The following is an 11,746-nucleotide window of genomic DNA, read 5'->3' on the forward strand; positions in this document are numbered from 1 at the left end:
GGAGGCCTATTACATAGATTTCTATCTTTATCTAGGCTCAACTAATAGCTTCTATTTGTCTTAGTCTTAGCAATGACTCCCCATTTATCAGAGGACAGTGATGCCTTCTGACTCTTCTGTTGAGAGGGAGTGAGAAATAACAGCTATCATAATTATAGTTAAAAAGCCAAGTGTGACTATAAAAGTTAAAATACAAAGGCAGCTTCATAAAATAATTGAATAAAGGGAGGAGTCAATATTTTAAGACCCTAAAACAACATCCAAAACACAACTGTTGTTCAATTACTTTATTTAGCTTTAGTGCTTTTGTCAACTCACAATCCAACTTGCGGTAACAGCTCTGCTGTTATCCTGGTACTGTTGTTTTATTTTTGTCAACAGTACGTTGTAACAGGACAGCCAGTGTCTGCTTTTGCTCTGTCAAAATTAACAAAATCATCTCCAGTATAAAATTTGCCACAAAGATACAAGGTGACCTGCCAATCTGCAACAAGAGCAAATTTTGACATCACACACATTGAGTGTTCCAATTTGAACAGCTTGGTTTGTTATTTTTCTACAAAAGGATACAAGAATCTGAACTACTGTTGGTTTGACAGTACAAATTACTGAAATCTGAAGACAATAAGTTTAAATTGAAGCATTCAGGAGAGAAGAGTGCAGGTAAAAAGAACACAGCATTTATTCATCAGTTAGCAAGAGCACTCCCAGAACCTTCGGAAAAAATTTTTTTAGATAATTAATATTAGGTACCATTAGCTACTCAAACAAGGCATGCATGTTTATGAGCAATGCATCAATTAAAAGCCACCATCCTTGTTAAAAACTTAATAAGGGAGTGCTTCTACAACTTTCAAATGAAACCTGACTTTCAGAGATCTGAGTATTTCATTGCACAGCTTCAGAGCACTGGTATAACTTTGCAAATGAAAGTTGTAACACTTTACTTCCACATTTCTTGTATCGTGTGGTCTTACTCACTTTAATATCAGCAATTCTGAAATCTTCTACCTCATTAATTTACTGTGAAAATTTCACACTATTTTTTTTGGGGGTGCTCTTCCACTAAAACAGTTCTCTGGCCTGGATAATACACCCCTGATCACGTGGTTCCATTTCCTCTGTGCAGCAGCAAGATATTCACGGCTAGCGAACTCTCTACGTATTTATGTATAGAACTAGTGACTGCCTCCTGACCACCCAACAGTTTGCAAATCAGACTGCTGCTCAGTTCTGCGACATTCTTCCCAGATCACTAAGGAACGTTTCATGTCTTACAAATCACCTAGTGCCATTACACTTTCAGAACTAACTTTCCACTGTCCATCTTAAAATTCACACATGCATGCACACATTCAAAAATAACTTTATTAGGATGACAAAGTTTGAGTATTCGTAAGTTAAAAACATGTCAGAACTAAGATTGTGCAAGCTTAATTCACTCCCTTAATATGTGATAATACAGGCTTTACTTACAGGATTGCCTATCCTATTTACCCAAGATCAACACTGAAATTCTTTTAATCAACATGTATACACACTCTTTAACAAAGAAAAATACAATTACCTTGGATATAAGCAATCACTTTATATTTGAGGGGGTTTAATTCCTCTCCCAACATAGACAAAAAGTACAGATTGTTCCCTATTCTGCAGTATATAATACAAAGCTTTGGCCTTTCAGCCGCAGAGACCCAGGACTTACAGCTGCTGTTGACATCGTGCGAGTAGTGGCAGCACAGTGAACAAGCACTGTCTCCCTGCCTCTACGTCTCCCTCTTCCCACACCCCAAATTTTCCTCTTCCCCTGGGTAGCTGGCACACCTAGGTATACCCTGACACTTACAGAGCCAGGAGGCCTCCCATGCACAGGTAACTGCGGCAACTATAAGCACTACAACTCTGTGACCCTAAATAGAGCCTGAGACACAAACATATGATGATGTATATTGGAGCGTAATTTTTCTAGAAAAATACTTGCTTTTCATGTGGCCCCATGTGATACGTTTTCCTATAGTCTAGGACCTCTATCCTCAATGACTCTCTCACCAGTCTCCAGATCTTCCCAATTTTACTCTCCTGATGTATACACATTGTCCTTCCTTTGCTCCCTGCCCAGCAACTTACAGGCTCTTCCCACAGCCAAACTATCAGTTAACTGAGAAGAAAACAGTGGCATTCCCTTTCTCATTAGCTATTTGTGAAATCTGAGTAAGTGATGGTTTTTTACTTCACTGGTCCTTACTTTATGACATGCAGAGTGGTCTTCCGTAGACGGAGCATCTGGGGAGCTGTAATGGAACTGCATAAAGCAGTCAGCATAGGATGCTGTCCGGCTCCAAGCGCAGTCGGAGAAGAAGGGAGAAATCGTCCAAAATACTGTTGAATAATGCTCCCAAGCAGTTGATTTAAATAGGCACCCTGTGTTTGGGACTGACAACATATGAAGGACAGGCCCTGTAGAAGAAAATTTTAGAAAGTGAGAAATTGAATAAATTTTTAACAATACTTTTGAATAAGTCTTTAACAACCGTAGGCTAAATACTCGCTACACGCTTGTCGTGGTTTAACTCCAGCCAGCAACTAAGCACCACACAGCCACTCACTCCCCCCGCAGTGGGATGGGGGAGAGAATCAACAGAGTAAAAGCGAGAAAACTCGTGGGCTGAGTTAAAGACAGTTTAATAGGTAAAGCAAAAGCCGCACACGCAAGCAAAGCAAAACAAGGCATTCATTCACTCCTTCCCACTGGCAGGCAGGTGTTCAGCCATCTCCAGGAAAGCAGGGCTCCATCACGCCTAATGGTTACTTGGGAAGACAAACGCCATCACTCCGAACATTCCCCCCCGCCCCTTCCTCCTTCTTCCCTCAGCTTTATATGCTGAGTATGACGTCATATGGTGTGGAATATCCCTTTGGCCAGTTGGGGTCAGCTGTTCCAGCTGTGTCCCCTCCCAGCTTCTTGCCCACCCCCAGCCTACTCGCTGGTGGGGTGGTGTGAAGCAGGAACGAAAACATCCCTGTGTTGTCAACACTGTTTCCAACACAAACCCAAAACACAGCCCCGTACTAGCTACTGTGAAGAAAATTAACGCTACCCCAGCCAAAACCAGCCTAATGCTGTGTAAACTGCAGCACACACAGTAACTATTGCATGACAAATAAGCATCAGTAATTTGCTGCAGATACGATGGTCTACAAGTGAAGACAGAGCCAGGGCAAGGCTTGCAAAGGAGAGAAAAATCTTTTACTAGACTAACTAATATATTGGAAAATAAGCTTAGGGACACGCAAGCTCCCCTTCAAATTTGAAATAAAACCTTGGCATTTCAGACCTGAGGAAGTGTTTCTGTGCCCAAGAGCTCCTCATTTCTCTTTCAACTCTGTACGTGGTCTAACAAAGTATATTAGTCAGGTAAGATTTATGAAGGGAGAGAGAGAATACCTCATCTGTTTGTAAAGCACCATGTGAAATTTTTGCACAAACGATATAGCAGAAAAATGAGCACTTAGAATCGTGGTCTGACAAGAAAAAATTCATTCATAGTGTGAGAAATTAGGGTAAATTAGGCACCATTTATAAGGGATTTAGAGGGGTTTTTAAAATCTGTTTAAGATAAGGCTAAAACTGCTGTGATTTATCCAATATAAGCTATATTGATCCAGAGAAAAATCTATAATGAAAGTACTTGCCCAGAAAGTGCCTATCTGAACACGACCCATAGTTACACAACATGCACATGGATCATCTCTGAAAAAAGAGTATTCTTCTTACTGGTACAAGTTGCTGCGAGAGAAAGTTAAGAGTTTCCTCCCCCTTCCTTTGAATACTGAAAGGAAGAAGAACAAATCACTAAGAAAAAAAATAAAAAAGTCCCATGATCTCCCATCACAAGGGTCACAGTCAGTGGCACAAACAGGAGCCTCTTGAGAATTCAGTTTTCACAATAGTTTTGTCCAACAAGAATAATGGCGTAAAAGAAGTTCAAGCACAGAGTTCCCTAGACAGCAACTTCAACAGTACTTCACACTTCCACTAGCATTGCAATCCAGACTCCAGTCTTGGTAGGAGGAGTATCTGCCTGAACACTGATGGTTGCTGAGGTAAGCTAATGCCCCTAATATATGAATTAATAGTTCAAGACAAGCTGCTTTTGTTCCCCAGCTACTGACAAAGAGCATTTCTGTTGCTTTTTGCTTAGGATTCCCTCCCCAAAAAGATTTTCACCTATACCTGTCTGTGTGAACATGACAGAACAATTCTTTCAGAAAAAAAGCAGGCTGAGACATAGCTGAGGGTTGTCTCGGCACTTGCTTGAAATGGGAAGTTCCCAATTTCGGTCCACAGTAAACAACTACAGGAAACACGACTTTTCAAGGTATGAGGTGCTTCAGGACCTCCCTGAAGACTTGCTGTAGGTGGCCCTCTTGAACACTGACATGTTCGGTTAGGGTTTAATTTCACACACTTCTAGAGCTCCTTGGTAATTTTGGTAAGTCCCAATGATAAAAACCACACTTCCTGAACTGGGGCTTTGATAAACAGTTCAGATTCTGTCCTCCTTTTGTGTACATACAGCAAAATTTTGTAGGAAAAAGCAGCTGCTGTTATATCAGAATTCTTGAAAACCATTGGCAGGTAGCAGACTCAGACTGTTAAAGATGACAGATTATTTAGTATGTAAGCTTGAGTGTTTGGTGTTTTCAATAAGATGTTGCAGCAGGCATAAAGAAGAGCTGCCTGTGCTTTCTGTAGTACAGCTCTTACAAAAAGACAGAAAATATTCCATAATCCCAAAATCGGAGCTGGCACTCTTAAGACTCTAGACTGTTTTAACACTAAAAAAAAAAAAAGTGAGAAAGTGTATTAATCTATCTGATGGAAGGGACACAAATAACATCACAACCTTATAGAGGACACCTGTATAAATACATGAAGAACATAACACCTGTGAAGAACTAAAAATGATAATTACTAAAATGAGACAGTTCTTCAAATTGACGATCAACAAATGCTACATAGTATCAAGAACAGAAGGAAGAAATCAGTTATTATTAAATAATAAGCATTACTGGTTTTAAGAAATGATCCTAAAGATACTTAATAGGTGCAATAAAAAGCAAAAAATATTAGAATTTAGATATCTGAAGGAACACTGATAAATTTTGCAGCTCTTCTAACAGTTTCATTTGAAGATGGACCAACAAACATACCCTGATCCTTCATAAAAGCATTTTCATTTTTTGAGTTGAAGTAAACTGGTTCTAATTTTTTGGGGTGTGGGATGGGGAGAAACGTAATCTGAAAAAGAAGGGAAGGATTAAATGAAAAAACCCAACACCCTGTCAAGAGCATTACTGAAAGATACTCTTCTTGACTAGGGAGGAAAAAAAGGACGTAAGTTAACTAGTGATATTTTTCTTTAGTTATCTGACGAGGCTAGAGAGAGCTCCTGAAATCCTGTAAGGAGAGCTGTTAACTTAAGAAGCATTTCAAAACATGAAAAACGCCTTTTTCTGTAACCTAATGTTTTCTTTAGAAAGGATTCTAGGTTCCTTTTTGGTGGGTCAGGCAGAGATGCTGCCTCTCAAAACAGGTGTAATTTTTAAAACCACGCAGTAATACCAAAATTTTCTCTTCAATAAGGAGGATCCTCATCATTTTTCCTAACGAAAGTTAAAAGATTAGCACCAACGGCTTCCAAGATACAAATTCTTTTTTCCACTGAGACAACAGTGAGAAAAATCACCTTCCATTCTGTTGGGAGCCAAAAACCCAAACAAAAAAACCCTTCTCTTCCACGTAGTAGAAAAATCCATGAATCAGTCCTCACACATGAAGGGCACATCTACAGCACCAAAGCTCTTCAGGGAAGAATCGTCACACCTTTAACCCTGACACTTCTACTGTTCCCTAAAAGTTTCCAGAGAAGAACTTCGATTTCTCTTTTGGACATGAAGGCCCACTGACTTTAGCTCAACACTGTGTTCTTTATTTTGGACTTTTTTTTTCTTGCATAAGTGCAGAGAGCAACAGAGCTGCACAAGGTCTGACAATGCCATATCCCAAGTGGCACAAGGGATAAATTAACAACACTGCACAGTAGCTGCAAATCTCTCAGTACAATGGCAAAATATCTTAGGCAGCGCTGGCCAAGGATGTGATTACAAGGAAATCACATAGAACTTTCTTCTTTTAAATCCTACCAGTAATTAGCAGAGATGAAGGAAGCTACTGTTCACATGAGAGAGAAAAGAAACACATGCTACTGGACTGCAATTCTGGACCAGAGATCTGAAATCAATCACATCAGACCCCTAGGACAATCCCTACAAAGCAGATGGACTTTAAAGGGTTGATAGAGCCACCCTCCTTTTCTTAACTATGTTCTTTAGCCATCTTCTGAGGTTAAAAAAACAAAAAAACAAAGACATTTTAAGGGGAGCAGAGGGGCATGACAACATCTGCTCCTCGTTTTAGCAGGAAGGCAAGCGATTCCTGCGCGTGTTCCCTGCAGGAACCTTTTGTGGCCAGAGCTGCCTCTTTCTTCTGATTTATCCATATATCTGTAAATCACCTGTGGAGAGCGAAGAACCGATTAGTATGGATTACTGGCACTATTCACTGCAGAAATGCCAAGCTACCTAATGATGACTTATAATATCAGTCCTGCTGTTGGAATAAATCTGCTGTTCGCCAATTAATGTTGTACAATTCCTATTAAACACATACTATAATTCACAAAATGTATTAATAAGCTTGCTCAAATATCGGGCCACAGATGTGGCTCACAGGAGGGCTTTTAAGGTCTGATCTCTGACAAATGCTGAGCCTGCACAGGCCCATTAAAATCACTGGAAAATGTATGTGCCAAGCACTACTTAGAATTAAGCTCTTTCACCACTCTCCTGTATTTAGACAGAAATCAACCATCTTCTGTGTTTGGACAGGATTAACGCCGATAAATCAAGCAGGGAATCTTACCCTTCCCATCATTATGTATATTAAGCTTATTCCATGCACCTACACTGTATTCTGCAAGATACATTTAAACTAGTATTTCTTCTCTAAAATAAGTTCTGTACACTGCTGCAGTTCTTTCCCATATTACGGGTAAACGCGTACCAAAATTCCTCCAAATCATTCTCCAAGAAATCAATCCAAGAGCAATCTCAACTGCTCTCAAATTTCCTGTGGTAAGCTTCAGCAATCCACTGTCACACAAATCAACTCAACTTTTTTAAAATGGCAAAATATCCAACATTAGATTTTACATGCTTCACTATCTCATAATTAAGAACAGCCCCATAATATTATAAAACAGCTGTTCATTCATGTTCTTCATACTTCACTTTCTGAAGTCCATCATTCAAACAACATTGAGGACAATTTTGATATTATATCCCAACAAAATCTTTCTTAGGTCATCAAATATTATCAAAACAGTTGATGCACAGTGAAAGAAATAATATCCAGACAGTAACCCTTTAGGCAAGAAAAAAATACTAGCTTAAAAGTTGCTAGAGCTAAGCTATTTTGACAAGGCAGAATCAGTGACTGAGTTTGAAGGAAACATCTAGGTAAGTTCAATGTATAGTGGACAACAGGCCAGTTGCCCCATAACTGCCAAAAGGCACAGCTGGATAGCCCAGATTTATATATACAGTAAACACAAACATAACAAGTAAATACAGTCAGTCTAAACTGAGGAGAGAGAAGTGCAACGTCTAGTCTTAGTTAGCGCATTTGACAATTATTTGCACTTGTGTAAAATTAAACAAAGCCTGGAATTTTGATCTATTAAAAATAAACCTGTAGGTTTGGGGGGGTGGTGAAGGAAGGTGGGATACAGTCATCAGTTTTGATGAATTGTGAATTACGCTCTGGGGAGAGAGGAAGGAGCTTCATATGTTGTCCTAAAAGATGAAAGATTGGCCTCCGCCATTTTAGGGTGACGAACAAAGGCAATGCCCTCTCTTAGTAGAGCACAGCGACAACAACATTGTTCTTGTTTTTAAGTCTGCTGCCCAAGTTGTGTGGCCGGTTGCATTACCATTACACAAGGTTTGTGACCGTTTGGGGAATCTTTTTCTACACAATTCAGAAATTCTATAGGATTTCATAAGATTGCTGCATCAATGAATGTGTGAAATTAATTACCTGCTACTAAGACTGATTTCAAATCCTTTTCAAAACCCACATAAAAGGATCAAATAAACCACATTAAGATTATTTGTTAAACGCTCTGGAAAGAGGGAAGTTTTGCAAACCATCGCTTGCAAACTAATACGTTTTCTGAGATCTAAGAGGGCTTTTTAGACAAAGGAGGAAGAGGCCACACTGAAGGAGCTGAAGAAGGAGAATTCAGAACAAAAAAAGAAGAGAAGATTGAGATGGAGCCTGGAACTTTTCAGAAGACTAGAAAAAAGAAAAAAAAAAAGAATTTAAAAGACCTCTGAGTAGAAATGCTACTCAAGGGCTTTTATGCTTTGACTACGAATAAAGAATTTGCATGTATAAGAAGATATTTTGCATGGTCTCCAAATTCCTGTTTCTTTACTTTCATGTAACTGCCAAAGGATTAAGTTGTAAGGCAGAGTATTAACAGGGACAGATCTATGGAACAATGTTTGGCTAACATTAGGGTGAATTAAGGCTCCTGCACTAAAATACCACTGCTCCACCTCCAGGAATAGGCACCAGACGTAGGGCAGCCACCCAAGGAGGCTCTGATCACACATTTCACCAGCAGCTCAAGTTAGTCAAGGTGGGGTTATTTCCAGAGGATGCTGTTTCTCTGTCTTTCCTCCCACCATGTTCACATGCTTTCCTTCCCACACCTACTGTTTTATCACTTTTCTGATACGCCCATTTGGGTTTTGGGGTTCTTTGTTTGTTTGTTTTGTGGGGCTAGTTACTTGTTGAATCAGCTCACAAACGATCCCATATTCACAGAATCATTAAAGCAAATTAAATGCAAATGCATATGGGTGTGAAAGGGAATGAATTTAGCCTCAAGGCAACTTCCCTTAAGCCAACTGTGAAACGATAACCTGAGAAGTCAGAGAGTGCCTAGAATCCATTCAATCTCAAAGGAGCTCAGAAGCAGTCCTAAGAGAATATTATTTTTTAAACCGATAATGAAATACGTTTATTTTCAGTTGATCCTAAATCGGAATTTTTCCACTTTCCCAAATAAAGGGGAAAAAGTATTCTGGAATGAATGAAGCAGTTTGAAGCAATTAATGTTGGAACTTTGTAAATAAAAACAATGAATAAAATGTAGAAGTTCCACATTGAAATAGGAAAAATAAGACTCCTCTTTGTCTTCTTTCCCCAGAAGTGTTTGTCACATTAAAGAATTACTTGTTTTCTAGAAGCAGCATTTGTCTAAAATAAACTATTTGGTCAAGAAGATCATCTAGCTTAGCTGGAAATCACATGGACTACGCAGCAGACTCCTGAAGAGTACGACAGTGAGGTCAGGAAGTCATAGACTGACAAAGAAAAGAGGAACCAAGGGTCCACAACACTTGGACTTCAAAACCAACTTGAGTGGCTTCATCTTAAAACTATATCTGTATGTGCAGACTACAGAGAAACAGTGCTCTCTGACTAAAATACTAAATTAGAAAGCAGACAGTCACACTCTGTGGTAATGTCAAGTGTCCAGATGGTCCTACATGTATATAGCTTCTGAAAATACCTACAGAGCAGCAAAGCAAGCCATATTCTGCACATCATTATATAATCGTGTTCACTTCCATATGACATGCCATCGATCACAATGCAACTTTTGAAAGGAATAAATCTGAGGGATGTTTACAATGTCACCACTGCATTGATTCACAATACAATCCTGTAAAGTAATCGGTTAAGACTGCAATCAAAATGAAGACTAAGAGGGAAGGGAAAAAAGCAAGCAAAAAAGACCCAAGGATTTACAAGGAAAAACATGTCAACTTATTTATTTTAAAAATACATTCTTTTCTCTTCCTCACCCACAGGAATTAATCTCTTTCTACAGCATCAACAAGCCTTACAGAATTTCAAGAGTGATAGGTCAGCTGAGGGAAGAATAGGAGGAATAATGGGAAAGGCGGCTTTAGCCATGTAAGTGTAAGCAGCAGGAACTTGATTCAGGAAAACACGTTCTCAAACTATTAAAATAAAACAGTGCCATGATACGCAGAGGATTGTCTTTTGTTCCTAAGAGCAATGAAAAAAGAGTAGCTCATCTTTAATTATCTACAGTTAGCCAAGTCAAAGATGATTTAAAACATTTGTTTGCTCTGTCATGTCAACAAGTGTCTTGCTACATATTACAGTTATTTGATCCACTGTTTCAGAAATCTCTCACATCAGAGACCAGTGTAAACAGCAGGTTGGCTAAAAGCTTCTCTATATACAGCGATTAGACTAGCAGCTCTGGAGCGTACCACAGCATAGCTGCATGCAATGAGAGGAAAGCCAATGGGGTGGTGTTTTTCCTTCCACTTCTACAAGAAAAAACTCCTCTTGCTGCTTCTTTAAATTCAGTCAACACTTGTTTTGATTAGAGAAAAAGAAAACATCCTCTGCAATATGAATCTTTTCCTGAAGATACGTTTGTCTGCTGATAATAGCGTTCAGATATTTACCTGAAGATAAAGAGGTAGGCTTTCCTGAATGGCAGACAGCAAAGCCACAGGCAGCTCTTTGTCCTGCTGGAGCACAGAGTGCGGCAGCAGTAAGCAATCCACGATGCGGAACAAGAGTTGCTGCGCTTTGGAAGTAGCCAGTATCGGTGCCCAGAACTTTACCAGACATCCTGTAGAAAAAAAAAAACAAACAAAACCCTCAAGAAATCCCAAAGCAATTTACACTCAGGAAAAAAAAAAATTAAGAAAGCCTAAAGAGACAATTATGTTAAATTAGATAATCCAAGAGTAGCAACAGCAACTGAAACGTCTCACTCCCATGTACTCATTCCATGGTATCTCCTTAGAAAAAGCCCAGTCAAGACGACTCAGAGTCCATTTACAGTTTCAGCAAAATGAAAGTACTAAATTGATTCAATACATTACAAGTTTTTAGGCAACTGTAGCTGCTTTAGGAAAAGTACAGTAACGCTAAAGAAAGGACAGTCTCTCACATCCCTGGAGAAAAAATTGACTAAACTTGATACATAATACCACTGCAATCAGCACACATGCACTTAAACATTTACCTTACTGTGTGCATTCATCATATTTTACAGAGAGACACTGCCTTTGCCTTCCCTTCATAGAATCATAGAACAGTTTGGGTTGGAAGGGACCCCTAAAGGTCATCTAGTCCAACCCCCCTGCCGTGGGCAGGGACATCTTCAACTAGATCAGGTTGCTCAGAGCCCCGTCCAACCTGACCTTCAATGTTTCTGGGGATGGGGCATCCACCACCTCTCTGGGCAACCTGTGCCAGTGTTTCATCACCCTCAGCGTAAAAAATTTCTTCCTTCGATCTAGTCTCAATCTACCCCCCTTTAGTTTAAAGCCATTCCCCCTTGTCCTGTCGCAACAGGCCCTGCTAAAAAGTTTGCTGCCATCTTTTTTATAAGCCCCCTTTAAGTACTGATAGGCTGCAAGAAGGTCTCCCTGAAGCCTTCTCTTCTCTAGGCTGAACAACCCCAACTCTCTCAGCCTTTCTTCATAGGAGAGGTGTTCCATCCCCCTGATCATTTTCATGGCTCTCCTCTGGACCCGCTCCAACAGGTCCGTGTCTTTC

The 11,746-nt window shown here is 39.7% G+C and overlaps 1 protein-coding gene across 1 annotated transcript in view; it reads right to left on the bottom strand.

Moving 5' to 3' along the window:
• Positions 1–11,746, bottom strand: part of MMS22L (MMS22-like, DNA repair protein) — a 131,946-nt gene that overhangs the window by 9,657 nt on the left and 110,543 nt on the right. Inside the window, exons 20-21 of the mRNA XM_009320166.1 lie at positions 10,642–10,811; positions 2,246–2,457 (exon numbers count right to left, since the gene is read on the bottom strand). Of these exons, the coding sequence (XP_009318441.1) occupies positions 2,246–2,457; positions 10,642–10,811 (382 nt within the window). The remainder of the gene's footprint in view (positions 1–2,245; positions 2,458–10,641; positions 10,812–11,746) is intronic.

The sequence above is a fragment of the Pygoscelis adeliae genome, unplaced genomic scaffold (assembly GCF_000699105.1).
Source record: "Pygoscelis adeliae isolate BGI_AS28 unplaced genomic scaffold, ASM69910v1 Scaffold41, whole genome shotgun sequence".
NCBI lineage: Eukaryota > Metazoa > Chordata > Aves > Sphenisciformes > Spheniscidae > Pygoscelis > Pygoscelis adeliae.